Source organism: Silurus aristotelis (genome assembly GCF_946808225.1).
Source record: "Silurus aristotelis genome assembly, chromosome: 1".
NCBI classification, from domain to species: Eukaryota; Metazoa; Chordata; class Actinopteri; order Siluriformes; family Siluridae; genus Silurus; species Silurus aristotelis.
The window spans coordinates 32,472,126-32,489,334 of NC_139574.1; the positions used below are offsets into that span (position 1 = coordinate 32,472,126).

General features: G+C 42.3%; 2 protein-coding genes and 1 long non-coding RNA gene across 13 annotated transcripts in view; 1 reads left to right on the forward strand and 2 right to left on the reverse strand.

Moving 5' to 3' along the window:
- Positions 1-17,209, reverse strand: part of znf574 (zinc finger protein 574) — a 76,667-nt gene that overhangs the window by 59,188 nt on the left and 270 nt on the right. The window lies entirely within an intron of this gene.
- Positions 1-17,209, reverse strand: part of cicb (capicua transcriptional repressor b) — a 347,812-nt gene that overhangs the window by 6,839 nt on the left and 323,764 nt on the right. For 4 of the 10 annotated variants that reach the window (XM_083533505.1, XM_083533512.1, XM_083533510.1 and 1 more), the window contains exons 1-11: positions 10,193-12,482; positions 8,398-8,547; positions 7,991-8,153; positions 4,229-4,337; positions 3,927-4,109; positions 3,250-3,382; positions 2,957-3,135; positions 2,681-2,816; positions 1,478-1,575; positions 511-1,354; positions 34-173 (exon numbers count right to left, since the gene is read on the reverse strand). In XM_083533505.1, coding sequence (XP_083389631.1) covers positions 34-173; positions 511-1,354; positions 1,478-1,575; positions 2,681-2,816; positions 2,957-3,135; positions 3,250-3,382; positions 3,927-4,109; positions 4,229-4,337; positions 7,991-8,153; positions 8,398-8,547; positions 10,193-10,244 — 2,187 coding nt within the window. In that variant the 5' untranslated portion in view covers positions 10,245-12,482. Of the gene's footprint in view, positions 1-33; positions 174-510; positions 1,355-1,477; positions 1,576-2,680; positions 2,817-2,956; positions 3,136-3,249; positions 3,383-3,926; positions 4,110-4,228; positions 4,338-7,990; positions 8,154-8,397; positions 8,548-10,192; positions 12,483-17,209 lie in introns of those variants that run through there. The other 6 variants (XM_083533508.1, XM_083533507.1, XM_083533506.1 and 3 more) reach the window with 2 other exon arrangements.
- Positions 15,311-17,209, forward strand: part of LOC310725456 — a 2,812-nt gene continuing 913 nt past the window's right edge. Inside the window, exons 1-2 of one of the 2 annotated variants that reach the window (XR_014533366.1) lie at positions 15,311-16,068; positions 16,845-17,209. The exon at positions 16,845-17,209 is cut by the window's right edge and continues 913 nt beyond it. This is a non-coding gene — a long non-coding RNA (uncharacterized lncRNA). The remainder of the gene's footprint in view (positions 16,069-16,844) is intronic. The other variant, XR_014533367.1, reaches the window with a different exon arrangement.

Below are 17,209 nucleotides of genomic sequence, written 5' to 3' on the forward strand. Positions count from 1 at the left end.
ACTAGATATGTATGTATGAGAACGTTTGGCTACCTTGTTTCCTGACTGAGCTCCATTCTGCACAGGAAGAGGCGGAGCCATCAAGGGAAACTGCTGAGAAAGGGCAGGAGTGGTCCGCACAGTTGCCATGGGAACCAGCATCTTGCCCTGTAAGACTGGGGACTGTGTTTGCACTGAAGATAAAAAAAAAAAAAAAAATGAAAAAAGAAAAAAAAACACCAGTGTGATATAAATAACAGGGGCGCTATCACTTCAGCACCGTACCTATCTAGCACAACCCACAAAGGCATAACAGTAAAAGCATTGGAGAGGAACTGAATCATTATTGCATTTAATCCATTGGTATGATATTTTAACAATTACAATTGAAGCTATAGGCTTTTTAACATCTTAAACAAAAAATACAATCATAGCAATAAAGCAGAGACTAATGATTTTTGCATTTGATTTTAACCTCTTTAATAAAAACTGTTTTTCCTCCAAACATAGTCCAAAAAAAATTTTCAATACCTCTAGCTCCCGGACTGACCACGCCTACTGCAGGGCCTGATGTATATCCTGACTGCTTCCCATTTGCCACTGAAGCAAGTGTAGGCGGAGCTGTAGGCAGGGTGAAGATACTGGTTGGTTGGCTGGGCTGCTGAGGCGAGGGGCTCTTGGGGTTGTTGGCAGAGAGAGTGGGCAGAATGTACTGTACTTGCGTTACTGCTTTCTGGCCTGCAGAGGGTGCGGACAAGGCTGTAGGCAGGATGTGAGGCTGCAGCAGAGGCAAGGGTGCAGGACCATTACTCTGTGTAGGAGCGACTATGGCGGGGGATGCTGGATTTTGAGGAGGAGGAGGACTGATAAGCTGCACTGCAGACGGTGCCTGAAATGTGCCTCCCAAGACTAGATTTAGTCCCGCTTGTCCTCCAAGTGCAGGACTGGGCGAGGACGAGGAATAGTACCCGCCCCCTCCGGCAGGTGCCAAAGTTGCCCCACTTCCTGCCACTCCAGATCCAATAAGAAGCTGCGTATGAGGAGTGGTGGCTTTTCTGTCTTGGGACGATTTACTGGTTATTGGCACTGGTGTACTTATGACAGGACGTACCACGTTAGTGACTATGGTCGATGCTACTCTTACTGCTCCCAAAGTTGAAGATGTGCTGACTGAAATAGACTGGCCAGAGGAAGACAGCGGAAGAAGGTGAGACGTACCACCGTCAGCATCCCGACGTTCTCCCTCTCCTCCCTCTAGCCCACGCTTCCTCTTGATGGAAGATTCTGAGGAGTGTCTGGAGGAAGGGTAGGAGGAAAGAGATACGCTGCGCCCGTGACCGGGCCCTGACGTGCAGATCACAGGGGCAAAGACTCTCTAAAAGCAGAAGAAAAATTATACACATTGATAAACGATAGTATTATCATCTAGGGTTATGATATTAAATTGAACATAATCACAATTAGTGTGCTGGCCACAAGTGAGAATCGAGAGTGCTACCTTGCGTTCAACTTCGTCCCCAGATCCATTTTCACTGTCGCTGTCGGTCACTTTCTCCTTACACTTCAGGTCAATAGAGCTGCCTGGATAAGGGTCCTCTGTTTCAGGACAGGGAGACAGAATGTTACTAAGTTATTGATGAAGTCTGCATGCATATCCCATACACAACCTTTTTCTATTTTTCAGAAGAGTCCCTCTTACTTAAGCTACCTACACTGTGTTGGAGAAAGTGGGTGGATGTAGTTAGACACATGAATCCTTCACAAACCTTTCAAAAAATAAATCAGAATTTTGTCCACCTGTTCCCAAAAGACAAATGGTATCCGCCCCCACTTCAATTAGTGAGATGTTCATGACTTGCATGTATAAACAAAACATTATTCCTACACACTTTTCAGGCACTATTGTTGATCACGTTGTTAAAATGCTTTGTTATAATCTGATGATTAGACAGAAAATCACTTTTTGCTATAATTCTGTAATTAGGTAGTAGTTAGTGATATTAACCATATACATGTATATACATACATACATACACACACACACACACACACACATTAGGGGTTTAACGGTACACAAAGTTCATGGTTCGCTACAGTTAGGTGGGGGAAAAAAGCAAATAGCAGTTAAATAAAATAATATTTAAATTTATATTTGTATTAAAATACTTTCTATTTTAAAAATAATTCTATTTCTAATAGAATAATTATATAGAATAATAGAAATAGAATAAATCAAATGAAATCCAGATGTGTCAGTCACCGGTGCAGCCTTCAGATGTGAGAGCAGACAGGATCAAAGCTATTACAGAGGCAATTGGCATATACATTTCATCTGCAATGCACCCATATACAGTAGTAGAGGATCCCGGCTTCAAGTATTTATTAATTGTACTCGAGCCACGTTACACTGTTATTTTGATGCCTTATTTACATGGAAGCATTTTTATTAAAAGCGATTTCGGACTTAACCTTTGAAAGTTTATATATAATCTCCTAATTTATTAATACATTTTCATAATTCTATTTATTCTGTAGGTATTGATGTGTATACAGTATATATATAGACTCTTCAGTGGGGGGGTTGGATGGCAGGTGGAGCTGCCAGTATGGTCAGTCAAAATGCTGATTATATCCAGAAGAATAGAATCATCAGCCATGTGCTGGTGACCATGGTGATGATAAATGACAAATCTTAACTCACCAATGACATCATCATCCCCCTCTTCTTCACAGATGACCATGCGTTCCTCATCACTGGTCATGTCTTCACTCACACCCCTCTGAACTTGAGAATGTGTTCCCCCACGACCTGAAAACTGGGCCCCATCCCCACATATCTACAAAGGAAAAAAGAGAGAGAGAGAGACAGAAACAGGTGACTACATAGCATGTGTGTTTTTTGGTCATAAGACCCAATGGATTCTATGCTAGTCTAGCCTTGAAACGCTGAAAGTGTGTACGACTGCGCGTAAATTACCTGTGCGAGCTCCGCAAGCACCTGAGGGTTGCCTCTCTCGCTTCTCTCCAAGCTGTGCATGGCGCTCTGCGAGAAGGCGCGAGGGCGTGCAATCCTTTCTCCTCCAGCACGCTCGGACACGCCTACCACACCCGGCCCCATCCCTTTAAGCTCAACACCCATGGGAACAGATGGAGGCTCTGAAAGAAAGGCGAACAAGAAAAAGAAAAATGTAGAAAATATGTTGTTTGAAGATACAGCAAAAAAGAAAAAAAGAAAAAAGTGTTTAATTTTTATTTTGACAGTCTCGCTACCCGTCGTCTCAGACATGCTTCTCTCTCTGACATCCTTTCCGCCTGGTGGGTTACGACTCTCGCTGCTCGACTTCTTCCTGTCCTTATTACACCACTTCCAGTCGGGGTGGGCTTTAAAGTGCGCTTCTTTCACCTGTGAGGGACGAAAAGAGGAAAAGGAAAAAAAATGAAGCGGCTCGCCGTGCTTTAAAAAGAACACAACCTGCTCTGGTTTTTGCTTCTCACAGATATACATCCTGCAAAATATTTAGAGCTTCAATCCAGGTTACCTGCATTCATATGTTTTATCAATAAGTTTCATACCTTCATGGAGTCCCACATCTTTTGGCAATGTACTTAATATTTGGGTGCTAAACTATATCTACGTGTGCGATTACTAACGTGATTTAGTAGTCGAGCTGAAATTTAAATGAATCTAGTATGTGAAAATAGTTACTCGATAATTGCGATTGCAATAATCCTTAAAAAAAAAAAAAAAGAAAAAAAGAAAAAAAAGAAATCTAAGACAACAATGATTCCAACATTCCTCACATACCTGCCATGAACCGACAAAGCAAACATCAAGACCTGCAGTACAATCCAAGAATTTATTTCAAATATCATTTCCTGTAACTATGAGAAAAGCCTGAAAAGCAGTGCATTAGTGTGTGAGACCGTACGCATGCACGCTACTGTACCTGGAATGCAAGGTCGTGATATTTCTGTTTTTCTTTGGGTCCCAAAGCGTACCACCACTCTCCCAGGATCTTGCTAACAGTGCGGTTGTCCTGATTCGGGTGCCGCTGGTGAACGAGAGCGCGGTGACGCTTGCTGAAGATCATGAAGGCATTCATAGGCCTCCGGATGTGATCCTTCTCCCTCTATGTTCCAGAAGGTAGTAGAAAGGAAAAAAGATACAGAGAAATCACAAACTTGAATGCTTATGTTCTGTACTGGAGTGTCCTCTGTGTGTGTGTGTGTGTGTGTGTGAAAATCAAACCTTGCCAGGGCTGTTTTTGTCATCTTTGGGCAGTGCGCTCAGAGACTGAGACCGGCGTTTCCCAGGAGATGCTGAGACTGGCGGGTCTGGAAGGACACCTGGTAAAAACCTGCACACAGATGCAGATATTACATCTACATCTACATTTTTCATCCATACACTATATGGACACCTGACCATTAGCTGGCTTTGTGCACATGCCCACTGTCATGCTGGAACAAGTTTGGGTCTCCTAATTCAGATGAAGACAATCCTATACAATTGTGTGCCTCCAATTTTGGTGGTAACAGGTAAAATCAGGCTGAAAAAAGTCTGGTGTCCTAATACTTTCAATTCTTTAAGAACACTTTAAGAAAAAAGGAAGATCATCATTCTTTATGCCGCATCAGGGAAGTTGTTGCAAGGTTGTGATGGAGCTGCAACTGGTAACATGACTTAACGATGAATTCAATGATTTATGTCGATTATTGGAACATTCGGGTTATGTTCAGCAACATGCACAGGACAAACAGCTTTGAGCTTTATGATAAACTCATCAGCCTCTCTACATATTCTCTACTCTACTAAGTAGTGACAGACTCCTGGCATCTCTCATCAATTGGTATCAAATGTTTTCATGTGCACACCAAAATAATGGCCAGAATTTCATTTTACAAAACAGGGACAATATGGAGTGGATTTGTGCTGCATTATGGGCTGAGATGGAATGTGTGTCTGTACACAGTTGCACCAGTGTCATTACTTTTAAATTTATAAAACATATGTAATAAAACCGCTCCTATTTCACGCTTATCAGTTCTGGAATCAAAGCGAAATGAATACTCCTGGATCGGTATTTGGTTCGGCATATAATTAAATGGGCAAAAACACAGAGAGTCTGCCGGAGGTGTGTCTGTAGCGCCGAAAAACACGTAAAGCAAATAAAATGCATAAAGCTCCTTCATTCACTGGTCAGAAATACGATAAAGAGAAAAAGTGAAACAAACGTTTGTGTGGGTGGAAATGAAAAAAAAAAAAAATTCCCTTGAGCATTTCAGAGCACGGGGCTGCGCTAGATATGTTTAGTGGATTGTTGAAGAAATGACTGGGTCAAATCAGCTTGTTGTACTGTATATATATATATGTGTGTATATGTTCATCACGATGGCTTCAACAACATTTCTGCACCACTTAGCTCTGCTGTTTGGCTCACTTTAGCAACTTGCAGCTACAAAAACTGTCGCCCACATCCTAAAACGCATGTTAGCTTCACTTCCTGTATTGGCACTGATTCAGGATCCGATCGCTTTTCGCGCTGAAAACGGAATGAGTGAGAGAGTTGACCAAAGATGCTGCGCTCCGGCTGAAATACCCAGCCTGGTGTGCAGTTTCAAACTAGCTAATGTGTGTGAAAGCACCCAAGGAGGAACTCACACCAGGGTTCGAGTCACCCAGATAAAACACTGCATACGTGAAAGAGCCCTCAGAAGAATTCATGTGAATGAGACCAAGACTATTTACTACTGGTTTTATTCAAGTCTTTCATTTCAAAACGTTCAAACCAAACCAGAGGCACGCTCAGGACTAAATCAATCCCAATCCTCGCACATTTCGGAACTCCCACCCTGAGCCGCCTGGGCTTAATATCTTTGCTTTCGCTGCGAAATACGGGTCCAAAAATCATAAAAAAAAAAAGCATTTAATATGGTAGTCCCTACTGTGCATCAAATTCAACATGTTAACAAATATATTCCTACTTCATGCTTCATATCTGAACCCTAAGCTCATTGAGGTGAAAGATCTTGAGTGGCCTCAAGAGCTCTGACCTCAAACACACTGAACACCTTTTGGATGAATGTGAACACTGGCTGCACCCCAGGTCTCCTCACCTCACCTACATCAGTACCTGACTTTATTAACACGCTTGTAGGTGAATAAGCACAAACCTACACACTCCAAAATCCAGTGGAACATCTTCCCCGATAAGTGGAGCTTATTATAACAGCACATGTAGAATTAGGTGTTCGAAAAGCAGTGTATATAAGCTTTTGTCCCTACTCGAGTTCTTCTGAGATCCAGAATGACTATTTTTAGCTGCAAAAACAACAAGATGCTGTAGTTAGTCTAATTAGCGGATACTGTGTTTATCTATAAAAGCTTTGTTTTCTTTAAATTCAGATATGAAAGCAATCTGGGAATTATACCAGGGACATCCAATATGTTAAATTCTGCACAGTACAATTCGCCACAGACTATGATTTAAAAACAAAACAAAACAAACAAACAAAAAAATCACCACTACGGTCTCCAGACAATGCTCGAATTTAGTTTGGACAGAGGAGTGTTTACGGATGAGTCATTTGTCGTGCGTTTCTCCGCGGTGTGAAATCTCTCTCGAGCGTCTGTCGAACAACACGGGTGTCTCCGTGTAATACCGAATCCTGTCCTCGTATCCGAGTTGCACGTTGATTTCGAAAGGCGCGAGAGCGCGGCTGATCTCTATTGTATGAACTGATTGCTGATACAGTAAACGTACGCACGAGTTCACTGGGGTTGTGAGACTATAAAGAAATGGTGAATACTATTTTCGATCGCAAAATGTCCATGTCTCCTAATTAAAGTGCGGGAAAACATGCTCTTTGCTTGAGTATATCCAAATGACAACTCATTACCTAAATTGCTCCTGTCCCTACTACGACTACAAACACACACACACACACACACAGAACGGATTGCTTTTCTCTCCCATTTTGTTCGTCTCATTACACACTCACACATGTACGTGCTCACACACACACCTCTTCGCAGAAGTCATCTGTTCTGTTTAAAACAACTGTCACAAAAAATGCAATAAAAAAAAAAAACCTGACAGGAGTTTGAATAATACTGTGCAGGAGTTAATGAACACTCGTGGCCTGATACCAGTGTCCAAATGATTTCGTGTTCACACCTTGGACTGCTAGAGTATCAGCGAGGGTCCCAGTTTCCCCAAAATCACTGCAATGCAAAGATGATTTTTAGAAAGAGAAAGCAAACATTTACAGCTTTAGGGGTTCCACTGATTTTTAAGGATGGGAACTTTGGGAAACTGGATTCTGTCCTACTTTGGATGATGATTTGGATAATATTACGTTTATTATCACGTTATTACTATGTCATTGTGGTCTTTAATGCCTCTCATCCTGGTAACTAAATATATCCGATTTTTTCCTGCGTAGTGACCAAAGCATTTGCTGTCATGTTAATAACTGGGTAATAATCTCAAAAACTAGTGTTTAACTCTACACAAGATGCATTAGATCTTCTGGGAAGATGTTCCACTAGATTTTGGAGTGTGTTTGTGGAGATTTGTTCTCATTCAGCTACAAGGGTGTTAGTAAAGACAGGTACTGATGTAGGAGAGGTGAGGGAGCCTGGGGTGCAGTCAGCGTTCCAGAGATCTCTAGCAGGCCCCACTATCTTCCACTCCAACCCATGCAAGGCATATTTTCATATATTGCAGTTTGTGAACAGGGACATTGTCATGTTGGAACAAGTTTGGGTCTCCTAGTTCAAGTGAAGGGGAAAATGTCATACTAATGCATGCAGTCATCCTATACAACTGTGTGCCCCCAAGTTTGTGGTCACAGTTTGGAAAAGAGCCACATGTGGCTAGAAAATTAATAATCCCAATACTTTTGTCCATTTACTGCGTGTTCACCATAAGGATCCAGGAGCCTCCAAAACACACACACTTCGAGACACATGACAGACAAGACACATGGGCACAGATGGAGCACTCACGGATCATCAACATCGCTCTCTGTTTCACTGTCTGGCCTCTCTTTCTCCGTCTCCCTCTCTCGCTCTCTCGCCGGAGGAAGATCATCGATAGAGGGCGCAGGTCGCAAAGCAGGGTTTGATGCTCCCTCTGCGACCTCCTTCACCGCCGTGCCGCTCTGGACCTCTGAAAGACAGGAAAGGGATGATGTGTAACCCGACAACATTTATCTCACCTGAAATGTTCAAATCGGGTATCATTGTTAGGTCAGGCGTGACGTTACGTAACGGATAACTTGCAGATAGTGTTACGGCGTGTCTCAGAGACAAAAAAAAAAAGATAACATAAATCCACAAATGCATTGGTTTTTATTGCGATGCTGAGGAAGATTATCTCTTCATAGAAATCCATTGAAAATAATAATAATTACCTTTCTTAAGAGTGCTCGCCTGAGAATGATTGACAGGCTGCTGGCCTTCACTAGGCTGTGTTGATGGATCTGATTGGGTAGGTGCCAGGAATGGCACCAACGAATGCCAAGGAAACACTGGAACCGACCGAGGCTCCACATTAGTCCAAACTGCAGGGGAAAAAAAAACATAAAATCATCATTTACTGCCGTTTTTATTCACCCCTCTCGCAAAGCACTAAGTCAGACAACATAAATACAAAAAAGACCTGATTATGGTACCTACAAACTGTGTCATCAGTGATACACACACACATTATATATAAAACCAGATTATCTAATACAGCGCCCGCCAATTGGGAGACTGCAGTCCACATGCAGACCCACCAAAGCATTCAGCACACCAAACAACAGCCTGAAAATAACGACACGAAATAAACCGATAATGACGTGATTAAATAAAAAAAAAACCCAAATCTAGTTTTCTAAACATAACCTGTCTCGTATTGTGTTGCAGAACTGCTGTTGCAATTTTACCCAATCACATGCGCATGAGTCATTTATTTCTCTGAAAGTTGTTCACCGAAACAGAGACTAGCTACAAGGCTGGAGACCTGGGAGCTGATAAAGGGGAAAGACTTCCACTTCCACTTTATTCACCCTATCTGATTTGATAAGCAAACTAGTGACATTAATTGTTAAAAAAACTGTATATATTACAATAATAATAATAATCATTAACATTTTAACAAATTAACACGCCAATGAGAACTGAATGTTCAAACGCGACCGGATGAAGAGGTATTTGCTTTGCTGGTGTCAAGTTCAAAACACGTGTCCTGGATATGCTCAGAATGACCCCAATCTCTAGACGAAAGAGGTAACGTGAAGTGACAAAAACGAAACCACGTCAAAATGTCATGAACTGATATTTCCTGTTTTAGCGTTGATTTGCGCTTACGGTTGGTCATGTCAGAGGCAGATTTTCTACGCAGGGAATATTATACACATTTTTGTTAAGAGTTCCCGGCTCTAGAAGCTTTGTAACCTGCGCAACACTGGGTTTCATATCAATAAAAAGATGTACCCTTATTCTGTTTGAATGCATGGTAATAAAACATTTACTAAGCTCATCAGAAATCCATCCGAGTATCCTCATTCGCCTTTCATTAACTGCCAAATTAACACGTACATACTCTAATCCTATCCAGATATAAACCTATTCTATTGATTCTGTTGCTGTGCATGATTTATCAGTGCTCCTCAAAAGTATCAAGACACCACCACATGGTGGGTTGCTGATGCATCTGCTGTTCTCAGAGTGCTCTGACATCTGGAGCGTATCTTGACCCTCTTTCCTTTCCAAATGGGGCACAACAGGGTAAACAAACTAGGGTTATTCGTGTACAGTGTAGTGTACAGTAACTACAAGGCAACAGAGAGTAAAACTGCATACAGTATATACAGGATTCACAGCAGCTCCACAGATTCATCATTGTACTCTATAAGCATCAAGTCCTGTCATATTCCTGGTGGTTTCAGACATTCAAAACACAGATTACTGGAGCGAATATTTTCACTCCACGCAGGACTCAGACCAGTCCAGTAGAAGTAGTTGTACTGGGAGCAGTGGGAATGCTAATGCGTGCATCTCACACATCTCAGCTATTAGGGTTGGGATTCTGTGACCTACAAAGTGACCTAGATGGTTGATGGTACCTAATAAAAAAACGATCTAATGTTGTAGCTAGGAAGTTGGTGGCCCCTAAAATTGCAATTCAACACTACGTAAGGGATAAAAATGAAGGTAACTAACCGAACATGCTCAGTCCTTGGCGGAGATATTGCGGTGTTTCCGAAGAAAACATGGTCGCGTGATGAAACTCTTGAGCTTCTTGTCTTTATAGGAACTTCATTAACATTTACTACAATGTCCACTGGAGAGGAAGATGTTCAAAGTCCCATTTGGTATATATAAAAAAAATTGTAAGAAAGAAACAACAAAAAGAAATCCTGGCTAGTACAAAGGCAGCATCTTCATGCTCGTTGTCCTTGGCAGGTGCTGGTCAGTGCACGAATAAAACCAAGCGGCCATAACAGACCCAAACGACAACTCTGGTCCCTTTTACACACGATAAGAAGTAATCTTTGGATAGCTTTTTTTTGCCTTGTAAATATATATATATATATATATACATATTAAAAGGGCTCAGTCAAAACGACGTCCAATCTTTAAGCTACTGGCGAGCCGCAAAACAACCCCCCCCCCCCCCCATCTAAACCCAGCACAGGCTAGTTTCATAAACACGGCATATACAAACACACAAAAAAGCTAATCATCGGTAGAAATTATCACCAAATATAAACAAATATAGTAAGGAAATAACTTAAACTTCGGAAGATCTCTATTATTGTTGGGTTGTTTTTATATTTTTTTTGGTCCAAGTCCCCCCCCCTTCCCACTCGATCCCCCCCTCAACCCTGTTTGTTTACATTCACAGCTCGGAGCATGGGTGGAAGGCTTCGCACTAGGCCTCACTCTCATCCACGGGCTCGAGTACGGACAACCCAGGGCGAACCCCGAACCAAGTAACCGCTACATGAATTTTATATTCCCGCGACTCATCGGAGCAGCGACTAGAGTCAGATTAGCAACAATCATTTGCATTGTTAAAGAAAATGCGTTTATTAATATTATTATTATGATATATCAGTCGGAGCTGAGCTACTGTAGCAATGAGAGCATGCTAAAACAGAAATGTTTTCTCCGGATGAGGCTGAGAGCAGCGCGGGGATTGGCAGCTTTTACACCGCGCAGAGGGAGACTCATATAACACTCATATAACACTACTTAAACATCATGAGTGAGTCAGGAATGAGGCTGAATATACGGATGTTAAAAAGGATATTTAACAAAAATGGACACTGATGGCGGGGACAGACTAGCCCGTGATAATCGCGAATATATATATATGGCTACGGGTTTCTGTGTTATTTCTCAATGAGGTGTGGGTGTGTAAGTGTGTGTGTAAAGGTGCTGCAGGTTCAGCAGCACTAGCAGCAGCTACAGCGGTGCTCCGGTTGAGTCCGTCCCCTCGGGAACGCCCCTGAGCCGCTACCAGCAACCGGGCGCTCCGTCATGTCCATAGCGCTTCAAAACGAGCAGAAATAATACAATATAACAATAATTTAAAGAAGGGGGGAAACACACACACACACACGGCAAACCGTCGACGCAAAACCGAGATAGTGAGTGAGACTCCTCTACACGCGGCAAACCGTCAGCGGCCAAGCGCAAGTCGGAGCGCGTGTGCGCGTGCAACCTGTTTCCCGTTCCCCCGACTCTCCGGAACGGCTCACGGGCACCCTCACGAACCCTGTCACGTGACTAGCGGAACCCCATAGACAACAGCGATTTTCCTCTAAAAACGCATTCAGCGCCTCCTTTCCTGTCCTGTCCTCTCCTGTCCGCTCACGCACCGCAATCACGACCTAAACCCGAACTCAAACTAACCCTCATTTTTTAATGCCCTCTTCTGATGTTGCCCCCCCCCCTGCACCGTAAACACACGCACACACACGCGCCCGCGCGCGCCCACTAAGATCGTAGACTATCATGCGGGAGGGTTAGATCCCCGGCACTCAACTCATAACGCAGAATGTTACCGACAGGAAACACATACACGCGCTCACGCACACACACGCGCGCGCGCACGAGTTCAGGTTGTCCAAAAGCGTGTCGGAGTGTGAAAGATGCTGCGTGAAGCGCAGCGCGAGCGACCCGTGTCCAGGTCCCGCGTGTCCGGAGTACTGTAAAAAGAAAAAAGAAAAAGAAAGAACAGAAGGGCCGGAGCCGCCGCTCCTCCCCGCGCGCTTCTTTTACGCCTTCGTAGTAAAAAAAAAAAATCGCTGGATCACAACAGGAATCCGTTTGGGCCTCCTCTCTCTCCCCTCTTTTTCGCTCTCTCTCCCCGTTTTGTCGGTTTTCTCTCTCTCGCTCTCTCTCTCACACACACCCTCGCCCGCTTCCCGAACCCTTGTCTTTTCTTTTCTTTCTCTTTTCACTCCCTCTTCCTCTTGTTGTACAGTAGGCTGCCCCCTTTCGGTTCTCAGAGGGTGTGCTATTTCTGTGTGTGTGTGTGTGTGTGTGTGTGCGAGCGCGCGCGAGAACCTCGCCCAGCAGGTTACCCGCCTTGTATTCTTCAAGCGCGCGCCGAGATTGGTTCCGCGCTAAATCCCGTCGTGAACCCTCCTCGGCCGCTGATTGGTCCACGGAGCTCTGGAATGTCAGTCATATGCAAATATGGCGGCCTTCAATGTAAAACGCAACGAGCAAAAAAAACAACAACAACAAAAAAACAAACAGCTTCTGAATATTTAGTGACGTAAAAAAAAAGCTGACCGTTACTTTACACCGATTGGTTACCGAAGTGATGTAATAACTCGAAATCTTCTAGCCACAGTTAAGCCATTAGTTGTTCGTTTGCATACATTTGCATACCCCCCCAACCCTCTCTCTCTCTTACACACACACACACACACACACCACAACACAATGTCCTCTAATAAATTAGTAACTCCTAATAACTTTCTTCAAACAAATACTTTATTAAAAAACTATCACACCATCATCCATATTTATACACGACAAACATGCACACATATATTCAACCCATATCACAATTAAGATGTGACTAAGCAATAACATCATTAACTACCTAACGGAGGCCCCAGTAACCCGATGGCGCTGCTGGTAAATGACTGACTCACACACAGATATGCGTATGAGAAATATAAGAAGTGGAAGTGCTTTACGGGAACCTGATCTTCTCAAGCGCACTTCCTCTATTGCTCCCGATGAACCACACCATGCGCTTCTAGCACTGCCTACATTAATCTGCACAGTATAGCTGACTCTGCGACACACAAACACACTCAAACCAAAGCACCTCTAAATGCAGCATTACTGTCAGAATAGTCACACAATAGTATCCACCCAAATCCACCAACATCCACCCTTTCCACCCAAATCCACCAAAGCCCACCCATATCCACCTGAACTCCTCCTATATTTTCCCATATTCAATCAAATATACCAAAATCCACTGATATCCTACTATATGCCACCGATATACACCCAAATCCTACTATATGCACCGATATCAACTAAAAAAGGTGTTCTATACTACTGAAGAGAGAGCGCCTGAAATAGTTGATATATGCTTAATAACGCATGTTTTAACAGTATCGAGTAGTGCACCATAAATAAACCTGTTCTACGAGCTAAAATAAATCCTCCTCATCAGGACAACATTTGAGAGAGAAATACAATGGAACGACTCCAGATTCCAAACATCACCGTGTTTCTGAGTTACACTGCAAGCGGGATCAAATTTCCTTTATGCTGCAAAATGACTCACTACACACTCTAAGTACTACATTCCTGTAGCCTGGGAGAGCCGAGCTGATGCACATGCAGAGAGTAGACCTGCTCATGCGATTTTTTTTTAACTGCTAAACCTACCCGAGGTCAAGTTAACAATGATGTCACATGGCTCAGGTTACTGGCCTTAAACTCTGATATGGGCATACGCAGTGTCTCTAGTGCATGATAAAAGCGTGCTCACTTTGTGTGTGTGTGTGTGTGTGTGTGTGTGTGTGTGTGTGTGTGTGTGTGTGTGTGTTTTACTTAGGTATCAGAGTGCTGAAAGACCAAGCTGTTTGTAGAGGGCAATGCGGCCTTGGCCTTGGGCCCAGTATCAGTCTGTGCCATTACAAATACTCACACTATAGAGAGGAGTGTGTGTGTGTGTGTATATGTGTGTGTATGTATGTATGTGTGTGTGTGTGCGTGCGTCAGTATTTGTAGGTTACCAAAACTTGACTAGATTTTCCATACGTTTGTTAGTCAACTCAAAGTATATTATGGTCCTCCATGTACAACATGAATCTGGTTGAAAAATGGAAAACTGTACAGAAAGCTACAGATAAAGATACTACAGAAACAAGAGGTTGGTAAAGACTTGAGAGAAAGAGAGGGAAAAAATGGGTGGGAAGGGGAAAGAGTGCGAGTCAGGCGAGTAAAAATAGAACGAGTCATTCTGAGGAGAGAAGTGTAGGGAGGGGGAGAAGAGAAAACAAGTTGTGAAAATACAGCTGCTCTCACTGAATAAGAGTGAGATGAAAACAGCTGACATGACCACATCATATATATATATATATATATATATATATATATATATATATATATATATATATATATATATATATATATATATACACATATATATATATATATATATATATATATATATATATATATATATATATATATACTTAGAATCCTTGATATGGATTATTATGCATTAATTATAAAGATGTGACACTGTGCACCAACTGACAATGACATGCATTTTCAGCAGTAGGCAGGAACGATCGTGATCTTGACCAACCATCTTGTCTGAAAACCCTAGCCTCAGCCAATCAGACCAAGGCAGCCTGCCTCAAGCTGAGACCGACTGTAGTAAACAACTTCTTAACCCATTCACTGCTGATGAAGAAGTAAACACCTCAAATGACTCGTGATCTGTTCCTTTTTTTTGTTTGTTTCAAAAGAAATTAACATTAGACAACTAAAAGTCGTAAAATTGAAAATAGAGCAAAAACACCACGAGTAGAGTCATGAGTATTTTTTGAGTAGGATCGAGTTCAAAGGGACAAATGTAATCCCCACATTATTTCCATTATTTTCTGATTAAAACTTAATCACAATTTGCCGTTGCCATGGCAACAGTTGCAAAAGCAGTGATAATGGCATTTGACTGACTATTATCTACCTGGGAAAACCCCCCCCCAAAAAACATGCAATTTAGCAAATCTACACCAAGTACACCAATTAAACGATCATAATAATCCAGTTAATCAAATCTGCATATAAAATCTTATCTGGGTTTTAAACAAAAAACATTCCTGAATCCTTTAACTGGCATGGTTATAAAAAAAGTGGAATGAAAAAAGCAGAGAGGGAAAGGTGAAGAGCTATTATAGAGGGAAGGGTGTGTGTGTGTGTGTGTGTGTGTGTGTGTGTGTGTGTGTGTGTGTGTGTTTGTGTGTGTGTGTGTGCATGTGATGTGTGTCCTGTCTAAGATTATATTGCGTATTTGCATACTGTAGTAAGCCGCTGGTATTGGTGAGTAAGGCCTTCAATCCACAAGTGCTCAGCTGTATCCTGTCTCCGCTTGTAAGTCACCATGGATATAATTTAGCTGCTCAATCATTAAATAAATAAATGCAAATTAAAAGAGACAGGTGATGAAACAGTGTGTGTGTGTGTGTGTGTGTGTGTGTGTGTGTGTGTGTGTGTGTGTGTGTGTGTGTGTGTGTGTGTTTTTGTGTATAGTGCAGATTGTGTAATGTAAAATCGTGCCCACATGGAGGCAGCACTGGCATGTGTAAAATCTTCAAGGACCCCCAAATAAAAACATTAGAGAGCGAGAAGTAAACCTGAGCAGAAAAATACAAATGATCCACAGAGGAAAGCTCATGTGATGAAACGGAGCCCGAGTGCTCCGGTGTGCGTTTGATGTAAAGGTTAAAACGCAATCTTTTTGTTGTTGTTGTTGTTGTTTTTTGTTTTTTTACAGATGACTAATGAACGTGTGCTGTTTACAGATGCAAGAACACGAGATCGTGGTGAGTAGAACACTTCTGCACGATGATGTTTTCCTGATTTGGTGGGAAGGTCACAGGCTGGGAAGGGGATTTGAACGAGGGAATAATGTGGTAATGGCGGTGCCAGTGGAAGTGCCAGGATTCTCCAGAACTATCGTACTGAAAAAACATAGGCTTCTGCACTGCAGCATAGAGAGAAAGAGAGAAAGCGAGAGATAGATAGAGAGAGAGAGAGAGAGAGAGAGAGAGAGAGAGAGAGAGAGAGAGGTGACAGGGTGAAAAACAAAGAGAGCAGACAGCCAAATGACAGAGAGATGAATGGATGAACTGAATAATGCAAGTGGGCACAGATTTGAAAGTTTTAAAATAGACTCCTGCCATTTTTTATAACGTGCAAATTTGCTCAGATGCCACGAACGATGCTGTACATAACACTGATCTTTTATACAGAAAAAAACTATTGGGGAAAAAAATAAACCACAGTAAATCATCTTAAAAGCTATCATTTGCCTTATATTGCTTGTAACAGTCAAGAACTAGAAAGAAGTAATCAATAAATACAAGGCAGCAGGTATCACATACGGGTTTGTAATACGTGTGCATGATGGTGCATCGCAATTAGACTTTAATTGCTACAGCACTGCTGAATGCACAAAATGTCTGCTATGTGTGCTTCATGAAGACATTTCTGTCCAGTCTATATAGAATGCAACTGCCAGTGTGATCTACAGCATATCTTGTACAGTGTGCAGAGTGTGTGTGGCGTACTTCTTTACATATATTTGTTATTTTCTCAGGGTGGAACCTTGTGTATTTTCTATGGCTGCCTTGGTAACAGAACCTCAACATGACACTTGTGATACGGACATGCGACTCAGCTGTATAGTACACCCAAACCCTGGCATGAGAACAAAACTGCTCTGCACCTCAACACACTTAGAGTGGATATCTCCTTGCAGTTATGTCATTCCTGTCGATATGCACGTGCATAATAATGCTTAACAACTGTTACCATTACACGCTAGCATCGCTTGAGTAATGATTAATTAGGTTGCTTCACATTTTCCTAAAGGTTTTCTGCTGTCCCTGGATCATCTCACACAGCCTACACGGCTACGCTGGAGAAGAACAATCTCCAAACCTTTCCTCAAAAGTGCCAAGA